Below are 13029 nucleotides of genomic sequence, written 5' to 3'. Positions count from 1 at the left end.
AGACAGAAGAAGTGGTCATGATGGTCTGGGCCAAATGAGAAAGAAAAGGAAAGTGATCGACTATGATCAGTGAGATATCAACCATTACATGATTGCTGTATGGTGGTAATACCAGTCGAAGTTAATGATCAGTATGAGGGTATTATCAGAACAGTTTCTGCTGGTAATATTTGGTTACTGTCTGGCGGTATTATTTATCAATTATGCTGCAGTAAAGGTTGTACTATTGGTCTTTTAACAATCATATTAGTAATGATTAGTATGGATCTGCCCCCATCCCCTCATCCACCTTCCCTATGTCATGGACTTCTATAGCCCCATCCTGGATCTGCCCCCATCCACCTTTCCTACAGCCCCTACCCAACATCCCTACAGTCCCTATCCCTAATCCCTTTTGTACACTTGCTTTGGCAAAACTAATGTGCATTTAGTCCTGTCAATAAAGCTTCTTTGAATTTGAATTTGGTGGCATTATTCGTTGGCTATATTGTGGTATTATGTGGTCATAGTGTGTCGCTATTATAGCAATATTATTGGTACGTTTGGTTTGGTCTTGCAGTAAATCTTGATTTCCTCCAATGTCAGGCAGGGTCATATTTGTAATAGAGACCCCCATGTGGAGAAGCGTGCGTGTGGGGGGATGCATAGATGAGAGAAAATGCCAACTCTCTGTTTCTTCTGTTTAAAACTCTATTCTTTATTAATGTTCATGCAACATGAAAAACATGACAACCGCATGTAAAATAGCTGACGCGTTTCGGATGAAGGACGTTCTAACTTACAGAATGCATAGACCTGGGTCCAAACGCTGGAGCTGGATTTCATTTCCAGTCAGACCCTGCAGAGCGCCTTCTATTTTTACACCTGCTTCCACCTATTTTCGGCTAGGATTCTTCTGCAGAGGTCATGGTAGTCTGTTCCTATGGAGCCCAGTTCTCCTGGGAGGGAGCATACCTATTAATCTTATTGTTTTCTCCTAGCAGGCAGCCAGCTTCCCTGCAGAGACCTGGTGGTTGAATGAGCAGCCACCTCCCTGCAGGTTACTGCACATAATGGAAGGTGGGCAGAAACCTCTCTGCTGTATCCTAGAAATGATTGAGGTGGGCAGCCACATCCTTGCAGGGTTCTGGAAATGACGGATATGGGCAGCCACTTCCCTGTACATTTTTTGGGGAATGACTGAGGTAGGCAGCCACTTCCCTGCAATGTTTTGGGGATGATTGAGGTGGGCAGACACTTTCCTGCTATTTTTGGGGGGAATTATAGAGATGGGCAGCCACTGTTTTCACATTTTTGGGAATAATTGAAGAAGCCAACCATTTCTCCACAAGATTTTCGGAATGAATAAGATGGGCAACCACTTCACTGCAAGTTTTGGGGAATGATAGAGGTGGGCAGCCGCTTCCTTGCAAGTTTTTGGAGAATAATTGAGGTGGGCAACCATTTCCCTGCAAGTTCTGTGGATGATTGAGGTGGGTAGCTGCTTCCCTGCATGTTTATAGGAATGATTGAGATAGGCTGCCACTTCACTGCAAGTTTTTGTGAATGATTGAGGTGGGCATCCACTTCCTTGCAGGTTTTGAGGATGACTGAGGTGGGCAGCCACTTCCATGCAAGTTTTTGGAGAATAATTGAGGTGGACCCCCATATGCCTGCAAGTTCTAGGGATGATTGAGGTGGGCAGCCACATCTCTGCATGGTTTAGGGATGACTCAGGAGGGCAGCTACTTCCCTGTACGTTTTTGGGATTGATTGAGGTTGGCAGCCACTTCTCTGCAAGTTTTAGGGATGACTGAGGTGGAAAGCCACTTTTTTGCATGTTTTTGGGAATAAATGAGGTGGGCAGCCACTTCTTTGCACGTATTTCACAATAAATTTTGGGAATAATTGAGGTGGGTAGCCGCTTCTTTGCATGTTTTCTGGAATATATGAGGTGGGCAACCACTTTCTTGCAAGTTTTGGGGGAATGAATGAGGTGGTGAGCAACTTCCCTGCAAGTTTTGGGAATGACTGAGGTGGGCAGCTACTTCCCTGCATGTTTTAGAGATGATTGAGGTGGACAGCCACTTCCCTGCAAGTTTTTGGGGAACGATTGAGGTGGACAGCCACTTCCCTGCAAGTTTTTGGGGAATGATTGAGGTGGACAGCCACTTCCCTGCAAGTTTTTGGGGAATGATTGAGGTGGACAGCCACTTCCCTACGGTTTTCTGGAAACAATTAAGAGTAGGCAGCCATCCACATACAAGTTTTTGGAAATTACCTTTCTACATATTTCTGGAAATGATTGTTAGTGGGCATCCACTTTGCTGCAGGCTTTTAAAGTGCACAAAGCCCCCTGCTCAGGAAAGTGCACTACACTTGCCCCCCAGGGAAAATAACTTTTATGGGATCCTATATTTTTCCCTTGTCATCTAAGTAGATCAAATATGGCATGGTCGCTGCTCAGGATACAAATCATCATAATAGTCAGAAATAGTATTATCCCCATGTAAACTCATATTACAGGTTATTCCGAAGACACTTGAAAGTACAATCACCCAATAAGACAAAAATATCACCAAACAAAGTATTACAAAATATTTTTTTTTTTCAAAAGTTGGTAATTACGTTGAAATCCTTTCAATATATGTCAATCTACACCCAAAAAGTTAAAGTGGTCCTCTGGTTTTAAGCTGCAAGTCTACAGTCACTCTATGCAACTGCAGACTTGTGAATCCTCACACTGCGCACACTGCGCGCTATGAGAATTCTCCGATGTCAGTGCCGCGAGCAGCGGGCATATGGTTGAAAATATGTGATTTGCTTACATGTGGTCAAATGACGACTAGACTGGGTGTGTTCTCATTGAAAGTGTATTGAGCGAGGCTGAATACAGTCTAGTTGGAATGTGGTCAGGAGTGTGCAAATTACATATGTGCAGTGACATGACTGCCCACTCCTGGCGCCAGCACATATCTGTATTTTATACTTTCTTAAATGGAATCTATCAACAGAAAATTACTTATATAATAAATCAGATTTTTGTGTTAAATGTATTCTTTAAATATTTTTAATGATGTCTTATATATAAATGTATACATATATTTTTTTTTTCTGCCTTAAAAATAAAAAAATGATCTTGCATTTTTCACAATGGCTTTTTTTAGACTCCTAATATCAACAAAAGTCCCAATATATACTGAGGGTAGCAATTCCTAGGGATTCCCTTACAGTTAATACAGACCAACAATTATCACAACCAAAAATCCACTGGTTGGATATATAGAATGTCTACCACACATAAGATAATAAAAATATATAATTTTATTACAGTATATTAAAAGAAAGTAGAAAAAAAAATAAGGTAACTTAAACAAAGAGGGACACAGAACAAGGACTAAAAAAAATCTGTGTGTCCACAATAGGTAGAATTAAAGACAATGACAATAGACTAATAATATCCCATTATACAATAGCCATCTTAGACATGCAGTAGGTAATGAGCATAAAGTCCTTATTAAATATGAATCCAATGGAGAATTGTGATGTCCTGTGTCCCTCACCCTGACGCGCGTTTCATGCAACTTCCTCAGGCCCCCTATTTAATTTTGGCTTTATGCCCATTTCCTAATGCATGTCTAAGCTGACTCTAACATCCTTTTAAAAAAAAAATATATATAACACATCTACATAGACAGCATTATTTTAACCATTTATCCCATCTTTTGCTTCATTTGGTTTTAAGAGTCTAGTCTAATGAACGTGTGCAAAGATCATCGTGAAGGGAGGAGCAGGGACAGCTGTGATTGGAGGATCCTGTGTTATCAGCTCTGATATTTGTCATTGTAATGCTGCCTCTGCTGATAAGGAAACTGCTGTAAACTCCTACTGAAAGAACAGGAAGTGTGGCCAGTATGAAAATTTCAAAATTACTCATTTTAATTTTTAATTAATAAAAACAGTACCAATTTTCTTTTTCTTATTTTTTTAAAAAATAAATGCAACACAAAAATCATATTTAAACAATAGGTCATTCTCTGATGATATCTTCACACTTGGTCCATCAACTGGTAAGGAGCTAATTACAGTATGAAGCAGGCACAATGTAATTAGAGGCATTGTGTGAGACAAGGCAAAATTGTCAAAAAAAACCCCTCAAGCAGATCAATAAACTAAATAGGTGACGTTAATGGATGTAATAATTTAGAGCATTACCCTGATGTTTCTCTTATTGATCTCCCTGTTCATCAACACTCTTCCATCGGAAAGTTCAATCCCAGAGAGAGGGAAGTAGACCTCTCCAATGACGTCATCTCTGGAGAACCTGTCGAAGCTCAAGATGATGAAGTGGAGGACTAGATCTTGCACCTGGCTGTAAGGGATTCCATAAAATGTAAAGGTCTCATCAAAGGCTGGGTCAAGGGTCTTTCGTAGGACTCTTGTCTTCACCTTGTGCTTTTTCTCTGGAAGGATGGTCATTTTAATGTAAGGATCAGAAGTCATTGACTGTTCGTCCATGGCCGGAAGAGACCTGGCTTCCTTGATGTTGACCACGAAAGCCTTCTTCTCAAAGTTATACTCTAAGGAAAAAAATAGGCTTCCCAGCTTGTCTGGCTTCTCCACAGACGACAGGGACGAGATAGAGTTGATGCTCTCGGGAGATACAGAATTCTTGTCTTTTTCTTGTAATTGAGGCTGTGAAAAGTCCTCCAGATCTGGAGAACTCCTGACTTTATTGGCTTTAGGAAAATTGCCATTCAAGTCTCTATTCTCCAGGTCGAGGTGAAGCGACGTCTTTGATATATGCGACTTGGGCGATAATTCTGTCTTTTCGTCTGCCCCGAACTTCTTTTTGCTGTTCAGATTTTCAGGGTATATGTCGACACCTTTCAACACGTGGACAAATTTGTAAGGAGGAGTTTTGTTAGATTTGGCCGACTTGCGTTGGCAGCAGATCCAGGAGAAAAGGGAGACTGTGAACACTAGGCCAAACGCGCCTATGAGGCCAACCATCGTGGGGATTTCGGCTGTAAAAATAAACATATAAGGGACAACAATTACCGAAAAAAGCAAAAAAAAAAACAAAAACACCATTACATTAATAACATTAATATAGAGGAATACACACATTTCATTTCAACGGCAGTAAACTACTGTAGATGATATGTGCCACCTGCTGGTAACTTGTGGTATCGCAATTCCTTTTATAATGGTACCTATGTAGTAGAGCTGATTATGTCGTGTGCTGTTTCCTTTAAGATAGAGATTTAGTTCTACTACACTACAACTACATCTGCGAAATGTTTGATGCTACACATAATATAATGATAAAATCATTCATTATTCAGTTAAGATTGGAGTCTTAACATAAAGACAATCCAAGGTTAATAATAAAAATCATCGCTCTCTGCAAGAAAGAAAAAAAGAGCCCAACGTGAGGCAGTTTCACAGTTCACAATCGCTTGTAAACGATCCGGAACTGTGCACACCTAAAATAAGGGTGAAACCAACTCCAGGTTTTATATTGTTATACTTGCAGCAAATATATAAAGAAAAACTAGATGAGTGTCTGTCAGCCGGCTCCATGTTTTATGGATAATGCATGGGCATCGAGGGCATAAAGGAAAGAGTAGATGGCAAAATCAGCTCTGCTGCAACTAGGAGTAGAGAGGAGGAAATAGTGAGCGTCTGCACATCACTCACAACCGCAGCGCCCCATTCACACCGCGTGACCCACAATGGCCGCACGGCACAAATAACGAGGAGCAGAAAGACGAGGGCTGCTAATAACAGTGCACGGGAGCTTGCTACAGCTATCTGGAAATGTAATAGAGTTATCTCAGGTATTTAGCAAAGCGACTAGTAATATTATACTTTACGAGTTCCATGAAAATCTATCTACTATCCATCCAGCCTATTAAAGTGAGATATGGGTGGGGAGGAGAGTGATAACAATGATAATGACTAATGGATTCTCCTCCGTATACAGATATGAGATGCCAAAGCTGTCATTTTACACCACTCTGTTATCTATCCATCATTCCACCCAACCATCCATTTATCTATCCATCCATTTATGAATCTATCTATCTATCGATCATCTATCAATTATATATCATTTATTATCTATCTATCTATCTATCTATTATCTATCTATTATCTATCTATCATTGCACTGGAAGCCTTTCCCCACTATTGTCAGCAGTTGTATGATCTCGGTGCAGCCCTCTCCTACACAGAGTGTACATGTGAGATCTGAAGCTCTGAGAAGGTGCAGGTCTAAGGTCTGAGGAGGGTCAGCTATGAGATCTGAAGCTCTAAGTAGAGGAATCTGTGAGACCTGGAGCTTTGAGGAGGGGCAGCTGTGAGGTCTGGAGGTCTGAGGAAGGACAATTGTGAGATCTGGAGCACTGAGGAGGGGCAGCTGTTAGATGTGGAGCACTGAGGAGGGGCAGTTGTGAGATCTGAAGCAATGAGAAGGGGCAGCTGTGAGACCTGGAGCTCTGAGGAGGGGTAGCTTTAAGATCTGGTGCACTGTGGAGAGGCAACTGATATCTGGAGCTCTGAGGAGGGGCTACTGTGAGATCTGAAGCTCTGAGGAGGAGCAGCTGTGAGGTCTGAAGAGGGGCAGCTGTGAGATCTGAAGGTCTGATTAAGGGAAGCTGTGAGATCTGGAGCTCTGAGGAGGGGCAGCTGTGAGATCTGGAGCACTGAAGAGAGGCAGCTGTGAGATCGGGAGCTCTGAAGAGGGTCGGCTGTGACATCTGGAGTTCTGAGGAGGGGAAGCAGTGAGATTTGGAGTTCTGAGGAGGGGCAGTTTTGAGATCTAGAGCTCTGAGGAGGGTCAGCTGTGAGATCTGGAGCACTGAGGAGGGGCAGCTGTAAAATATGGAGCTTAAAGGAAGGGCAGCTGTGAGATCTGGAGCGCAGAGGAGGGGCAGCTGTGAGATCTGGAGCTCTGAGGAGGGGCAGCTGTGAGATCTGGAGCGCAGAGGAGGGGCAGCTGTGAGATCTGGAGCTCTGAGGAGGGGCAGCTGTGAGATCTGGAGCAATGAGGAGGGGCAGATGTGAGATATGAAGCTTAACATAGGGGCAGCTGTGAGATCTGGAGCTCTGAGGAGGGACAGCTTTGATATCTGTAGTTCTGAGGAGCAGCGGCTGTGAGATCTGCAGCACTGAGGAGGTGCAGCTGTGAGATCTGGAGCTCTGAGGAGGGGCAGCTGTGAGATCTGGAGCTCTGAGGAGGGACAGCTTTGAGATCTTGAGCTCTGAGGAGGGGCAGCTGTGAGATCTGGAGCACTGAGGAGGGGCATCTGTGACATCTGGAGCACTGAAGAGGGGCAGATGTGATATCTGGAGCTCTGAGGATGGGCAGCTGAGAGATCCGGAGCTCTGAGGAGAGGCAGCTGTGAGATCTGGAGCACTGAGGAGGTGCAGCTGTGAGATCTGGAGCTCTGAGGAGGGGCAGCTGTGAGATCTGGAGCTCTGAGGAGGGACAGCTTTGAGATCTTGAGCTCTGAGGAGGGGCAGGTGTGAGATCTGGAGCACTGAGGAGGGGCAGCTGTGAGAAATGGAGCTTAAAGGAGGGGCAGATGGGAGATCTGGAGCTCTGAGGAGGGACAGCTTTGAGATCTGGAGCTCTGAGGAGGGTCAGCTGTGAGATCTGGAGTTCTGAGGAGGGGCAGCTGTGAGATCTGGAGCTCTGAGGAGGGGCAGCTGTGAGATCTGGAGCTCTGAGGAGGGATATCTTTGAGATCTGGAGCTCTGAGGAGGGACAGCTTTGAGATCTGGAGGTCTGAGGAGGGGCAGCTGTGAGATCTGGAGCTCTGAGGAGGGATATCTTTGAGATCTGGAGCTCTGAGGAGGGAAAGCTGTGAGATCTGGAGTTCTGAGGAGGGGCAGCTGTGAGATCTGGAGCTCTGAGGAGGGACAGCTTTGAGATCTGAAGCTTTGAGGATGGGCAGTTGTGAGATCTGGAGCGCTGAGGAGGGACAGCTTTGAGATCTGGAGCTCTGAGGAGGAGCAGCTGTGAGATCTGGAGTTCTGAGGAGGGGCAGCTGTTAGATCTGGAGGTCTGAGGAGGAGCGGCTGTGAGATCTGGAGCTCTGAGGAGGGGCAGTTGTGAGATCTGGAGCTCTGAGGAGGGGCAGTTGTGAGATCTGGAGCTCTGAGGAGGGATATCTTTGAGATCTGGAGCTCTGAGGAGGGACAGCTTTGAGATCTGGAGGTCTGAGGAGGAGCAGCTGTGAGATCTGGAGCTCTGAGGAGGGATATCTTTGAGATCTGGAGCTCTGAGGAGGGACAGCTGTGAGATCTGGAGTTCTGAGGAGGGGCAGCTGTGAGATCTGGAGCTCTGAGGAGGGACAGCAGTGAGATCTGGAGCTTTGAGGATGGGTAGTTGTGAGATCTGGAGCTCTGAGGAGGAGCAGCTGTGAGATCTGGAGTTCTGAGGAGGGGCAGCTGTTAGATCTGGAGGTCTGAGGAGGAGCGGCTGTGAGATCTGGAGCTCTGAGGAGGGGCAGTTGTGAGATCTGGAGCTCTGAGGAGGGATGTCTTTGAGATCTGGAGCTCTGAGGAGAGACAGCTTTGAGATCTGGAGGTCTGAGGAGGAGCAGTTGTGAGATCTGGAGCTCTGAGGAGGGATATCTTTGAGATCAGGAGCTCTGAGGAGGGACAGCTGTGAAATCTGGAGCTCTGAGGAGGAGCAGCTGTGAGATCTGGAGCTCTGAGGAGGGATATCTTTAAGATCTGGAGCTCTGAGGAGGGGCAGCTGTGAGATCTGGAGCTCTGAGGAGGGGCAGCTGTGAGATCTGGAGGTCTGAGGAGGGGCGGCTGTGAGATCTGGAGCTCTGATGAGGGGCAGTTGTGAGATCAGGATCTCTACTCTTTGGGGTCCATGGAGGCTGGTGGTTGCATGGTTACAGGGAGCTCTACATGGTCATCATGCTGATAATACATATCTTCATCCTAATCCATCTGCCTGTTTTTCTATAACTGGTATAACTCTTGTCCTATAGAGGTGAGCAGGAGAGGCGCAAGGACACTTTTGAGAATTCACACAGGGTCACGGGGCGGCAATGGTGCAGATCCTACACCTGCATCACACAGCATCAGCCCCTACAACCTGCATAGGAGAAGGGGGCACCTACGTGTCCCTGCATGTGCCTGCTCAAGCTTTAACCCTTTCATATTTCTATAAGGAAAGACCAATGCCTATATGCTGGCACAAACTTTAACCCCTTGGTGGACATACCGCTTTTCTACGACACTGGGGTTTTTTGAATAGTTGATGGACCCAGTAAACCATTGACTATGAGACAATGAACATCTAACAAACTTTGCCATCAAGTAGGTTATTGCACTTGTGAACATAAATATGAATGTCAGCTTTTACAGGTGGAGTTGGATTTAGGGTAGCATTTCACGTAAAAAAAAAGAGTGACAAACTAAAAATCAATCCACAACTACAGTCAGTTCTCCAACCGTAGATAACTCCAATATACAGTATGGCTTCCTCGCAACTAGAAAATAAGCCATCCACACTTATAAGAGACAGTGTTTTCTTTTGTTCCTGGTGTTCCTTTCCATGGCTTTATACATAGCACAGTGGTGTAGCCTTTAGTGACGCTGCTATCATAAAAAAAGAACCTCAACTATTAAAATATGGAGCAAGTCATGGGTTTTACTAATAGCTGGAATCCTAGGAGAAGTATATGGTGCAACGGGCACGTCTCCATCTGAGGGTGGGCGCTCCTCTTTACATCTATCTGTACAGTAAATGTAGTGTAAAATAATATGTAGAAACTATGGAAATGTAAAGATAAGGTGATGTATATTCAGATTGCAGGAGCAGCAGCATTGAGTGCACTTGGAATAAAACTGTGAGGATCCACACGACCGTGTCACCACCAGCCTCACACCCATCTTGCCAGCTGTGATCTCATGGTAGTCATACATGGTAGTCGTAGTCCATAACAAGGCACATATATATATATATATATATATATATATAAATCAAAAAAAGGGCAGCACTACCAAAATTAAATAGTTGGTGCAAAACCTATTCAGCAGTGTCCCAACAGCCAAATTAACAAAAGTAAAAAAAATAGGCAGCACTCAAATTAAATGTGAAAAAAAAGTGGATACTTTACTGATCCTCAAGTGGCCACTTGAGGATCAGTAAAGTATCCACTTTTTTTTCACATTTAATTTGAGTGCTGCCTATTTTTTTTTACTTTTATATATATATATATATATATATATATATATATATATAGAATAGGGGTATATTTCTGTCTGAGCCCCCTTATTCAACTTGATCACTTCTGCCATCCACCATCTCATGTTCTTGACTTCATGGTCCCACCCTGCACTTCCCAACACCACCTATATCTCGCACTCACAACCGCATCAAAGACATTCACCTACACAATACACATACAAAAGACCACCTCTTGGTGACGAAGACCACTCCTGCATTTCCTTCTACTTTCCATTTCCAGCATTTATAAGTCCTACCATACTGGACATGTTCTTTTGTGAAGACCACCAACACTTTCTAATGCAGTTTTTAGGTGGTCCTTTCCAAGAGACACGAATGCATCTTAACGTGGTGAGTAACTTTGTCACAATGTTTCCTGCGCTTCCCATGGACTTGCAGATGTTCCGTACATCCAGTGAAAAGCTATTTATAGGTGTCCCATAATGTCTGACGTCACCGAGGCAGGATGCATTAACACTTTGCACATCCAGGCGATGATGAATCACGGCTTAATGCGAGGTAGGATGAGTCTCGTCCTACTGCAATGGAGTCCAACTCACTAACAGATGGCCGTTAAAGCCAATGTCGTCTATTGCATTGCCAAAAACTTCTCTCCATTGCTCACAAATAAGGACATGCATTGCAAAAAATCTATCTACTTGCACCTATCGGTCTGTGGGTGTGAGAATGCCAGGCATCCGGTAGCCCCACACCCTATCAAGCCGTGGCGTAGATAGCAATTAGAGCTTAGCAGGAAGACTAAAACCATAACCAAGATTTCACCATAAGTAACAAGGAGTGGAACCGAGCAGCTACGGAGTCTACAGCCTGAGAACATCACATGCGACCACCACAGCCACCACCCACTGCCCTACAGGGATGCCATTCCCAATGTTACTTATCAGGCTGATACTTTAATAGTTGTTTTTCTTCCCCAACTTTGGAAATAAGGAAAAAAAAAAGATGAAGAGATGTATCTTACCATAAGCCTCCCCACTGCTGGCCATGACTGGAGCCATGATTGTGGCTCCACTCTCCAAGGTGCTGAAACCTGTTCTGGAGGCTTTCCTGCCGGGCTGCTCTTTGCAATCAGCAGCTGTGTGAGTGAGTAGCCTGAGAAAATGGCAGAGAAGGAAAGAGAGAGAGAGAAGGTGGCTGTATCCAGAGGATGTGAGGATGAGGAGGGGCTGGATGCAGCTCACCTCCTGCTCTGCTCCAGCTGCAGACAAGGCTGATGGCCAAATTGACGCAATGCTGACGCTACAAGGCTGCAATCAGCAGCACCTTCCCCCCTCCCCATCCCCTGCCTCCTCTCTGGGGATCTACAGGATGCTGATCGAGGAAGGGTTAAATCACAAGAGAGCATGCTTGTCTGATTCAGACAGAAGGAGGAATGGATCTGCAAGTGTTGTACATGACATGGCTGCACTGGACATAGTAACACACCCAGTGTCCAAAAAAATAAAGTAAAAAGAATAAAATGTGTGTATATATATATATATATATATATATATATACACACACATACACTTCCATTATTAGCTCCTTTTTTGCATGCATTTATTCTTTTGTTTATTCATACATTCTATTTCTATTTTTTAGTGTGGAATCTTTTTAATAATTGATTTTATTTTTTTAGATTTATTTGCATTTTGGTAATACATTATTTACTGCTGTTTATTATTTATACATTTCTTTTCTATTTTTTTATATGTTATTAATCCTATTTTTAGATTTATTTGCATTTTGCATACACATTATTCATTGCATTTACGTATACATTAATTATTTTATTCACACATGTGTTTCATTTCTATTTTCATTTTAATAATTTATTTTATTTATTTATCCACATTTTGTATGCCCGTTATTTATTACTGTGTTTTTTTATGTACCATATTTCAATTCTATTTTTTATTTATGTACTATTTTTAGTCATTTTTATAGTTATTTGCGGTTTGTTGATCTGCCTAAAGACACGCCCCTGAGGAACCATGTGAGTCACGCCCCCTAGGAAAGACCATTTATCTGGCACTAAACAAAAAAGCCCACATTATTGGAACCATATTGTAGATTTTTTTTAATAAAAAGAAGTGGATTACTCGGGGAAGCAAGGGGTGTAAAAACTGGCCATTTTTGACTTGCCGACAGGTCCTCATTAAATGGATGGGTGCTCACTATTTTTAGTAATGCTTCATTGGACATGGTTCTCCATCTGTGATCAATTCTAATTTAAGGGACCATGCATTCTAAATAGTGATAATAACTTAAACCATCTGTTAAAGGACCATTCCAGGATAAAGATAAAGTTATAATAATGCTTTCAGCTATATCCAGTAGTGTGACAACCCGGCCATCATTTTAAGTGGTGGCATGAAGAATCTCTCATCACATTCCTGATAAGGAGGCTCCCAGAAGCAATAACCTAGGAAAAGCTTTTAAAAGCAGGATATGTAGCATTCAAGATACTGTAGGAAGCATAACAATACGATAAATGGAAAGATGTTCATTGCTCCTTGTTGGCTGAGAACACGGAGGAGTCAAACTAATCTTAGCGGACACATTTTTCTTCCAGATATCTGACCTGATTCAGGCAGCAGATTGGTTTGTTTAAAGCACCAGAGGGTGGAGTACAGGAAAGTAGGACATCACAGTCATTCTATGAAGTGAGATAGTCTATCATTATCATGTGGCACCTGGAACATACAGATACATAAAACATAAAGGATACATAATAGATTATTATCAGCCTCGGTTCTGTAGGGTAGGCGCAAGGCTGAAGCACAGAA

General features: G+C 43.4%; 1 protein-coding gene across 1 annotated transcript in view; it reads right to left on the bottom strand.

The window, feature by feature from the left end:
- Positions 1-11550, bottom strand: part of SYT4 (synaptotagmin 4) — a 30909-nt gene extending 19359 nt beyond the window's left edge. Inside the window, exons 1-2 of the mRNA XM_073589784.1 lie at positions 11223-11550; positions 4195-5006 (exon numbers count right to left, since the gene is read on the bottom strand). Coding sequence (XP_073445885.1) covers positions 4195-5006; positions 11223-11259 — 849 coding nt within the window. The 5' untranslated portion in view covers positions 11260-11550. The remainder of the gene's footprint in view (positions 1-4194; positions 5007-11222) is intronic.
- Positions 11551-13029: the final 1479 nt, after the last annotated feature.

Source organism: Dendrobates tinctorius, unplaced genomic scaffold (genome assembly GCF_039654945.1).
Source record: "Dendrobates tinctorius isolate UK_male_01 unplaced genomic scaffold, ASM3965494v1 ptg000113l, whole genome shotgun sequence".
Classification (NCBI taxonomy): domain Eukaryota; kingdom Metazoa; phylum Chordata; class Amphibia; order Anura; family Dendrobatidae; genus Dendrobates; species Dendrobates tinctorius.
Note: the sequence above shows the minus strand (reverse complement) of the source record. Positions and strands in the feature narration are given on the sequence as shown.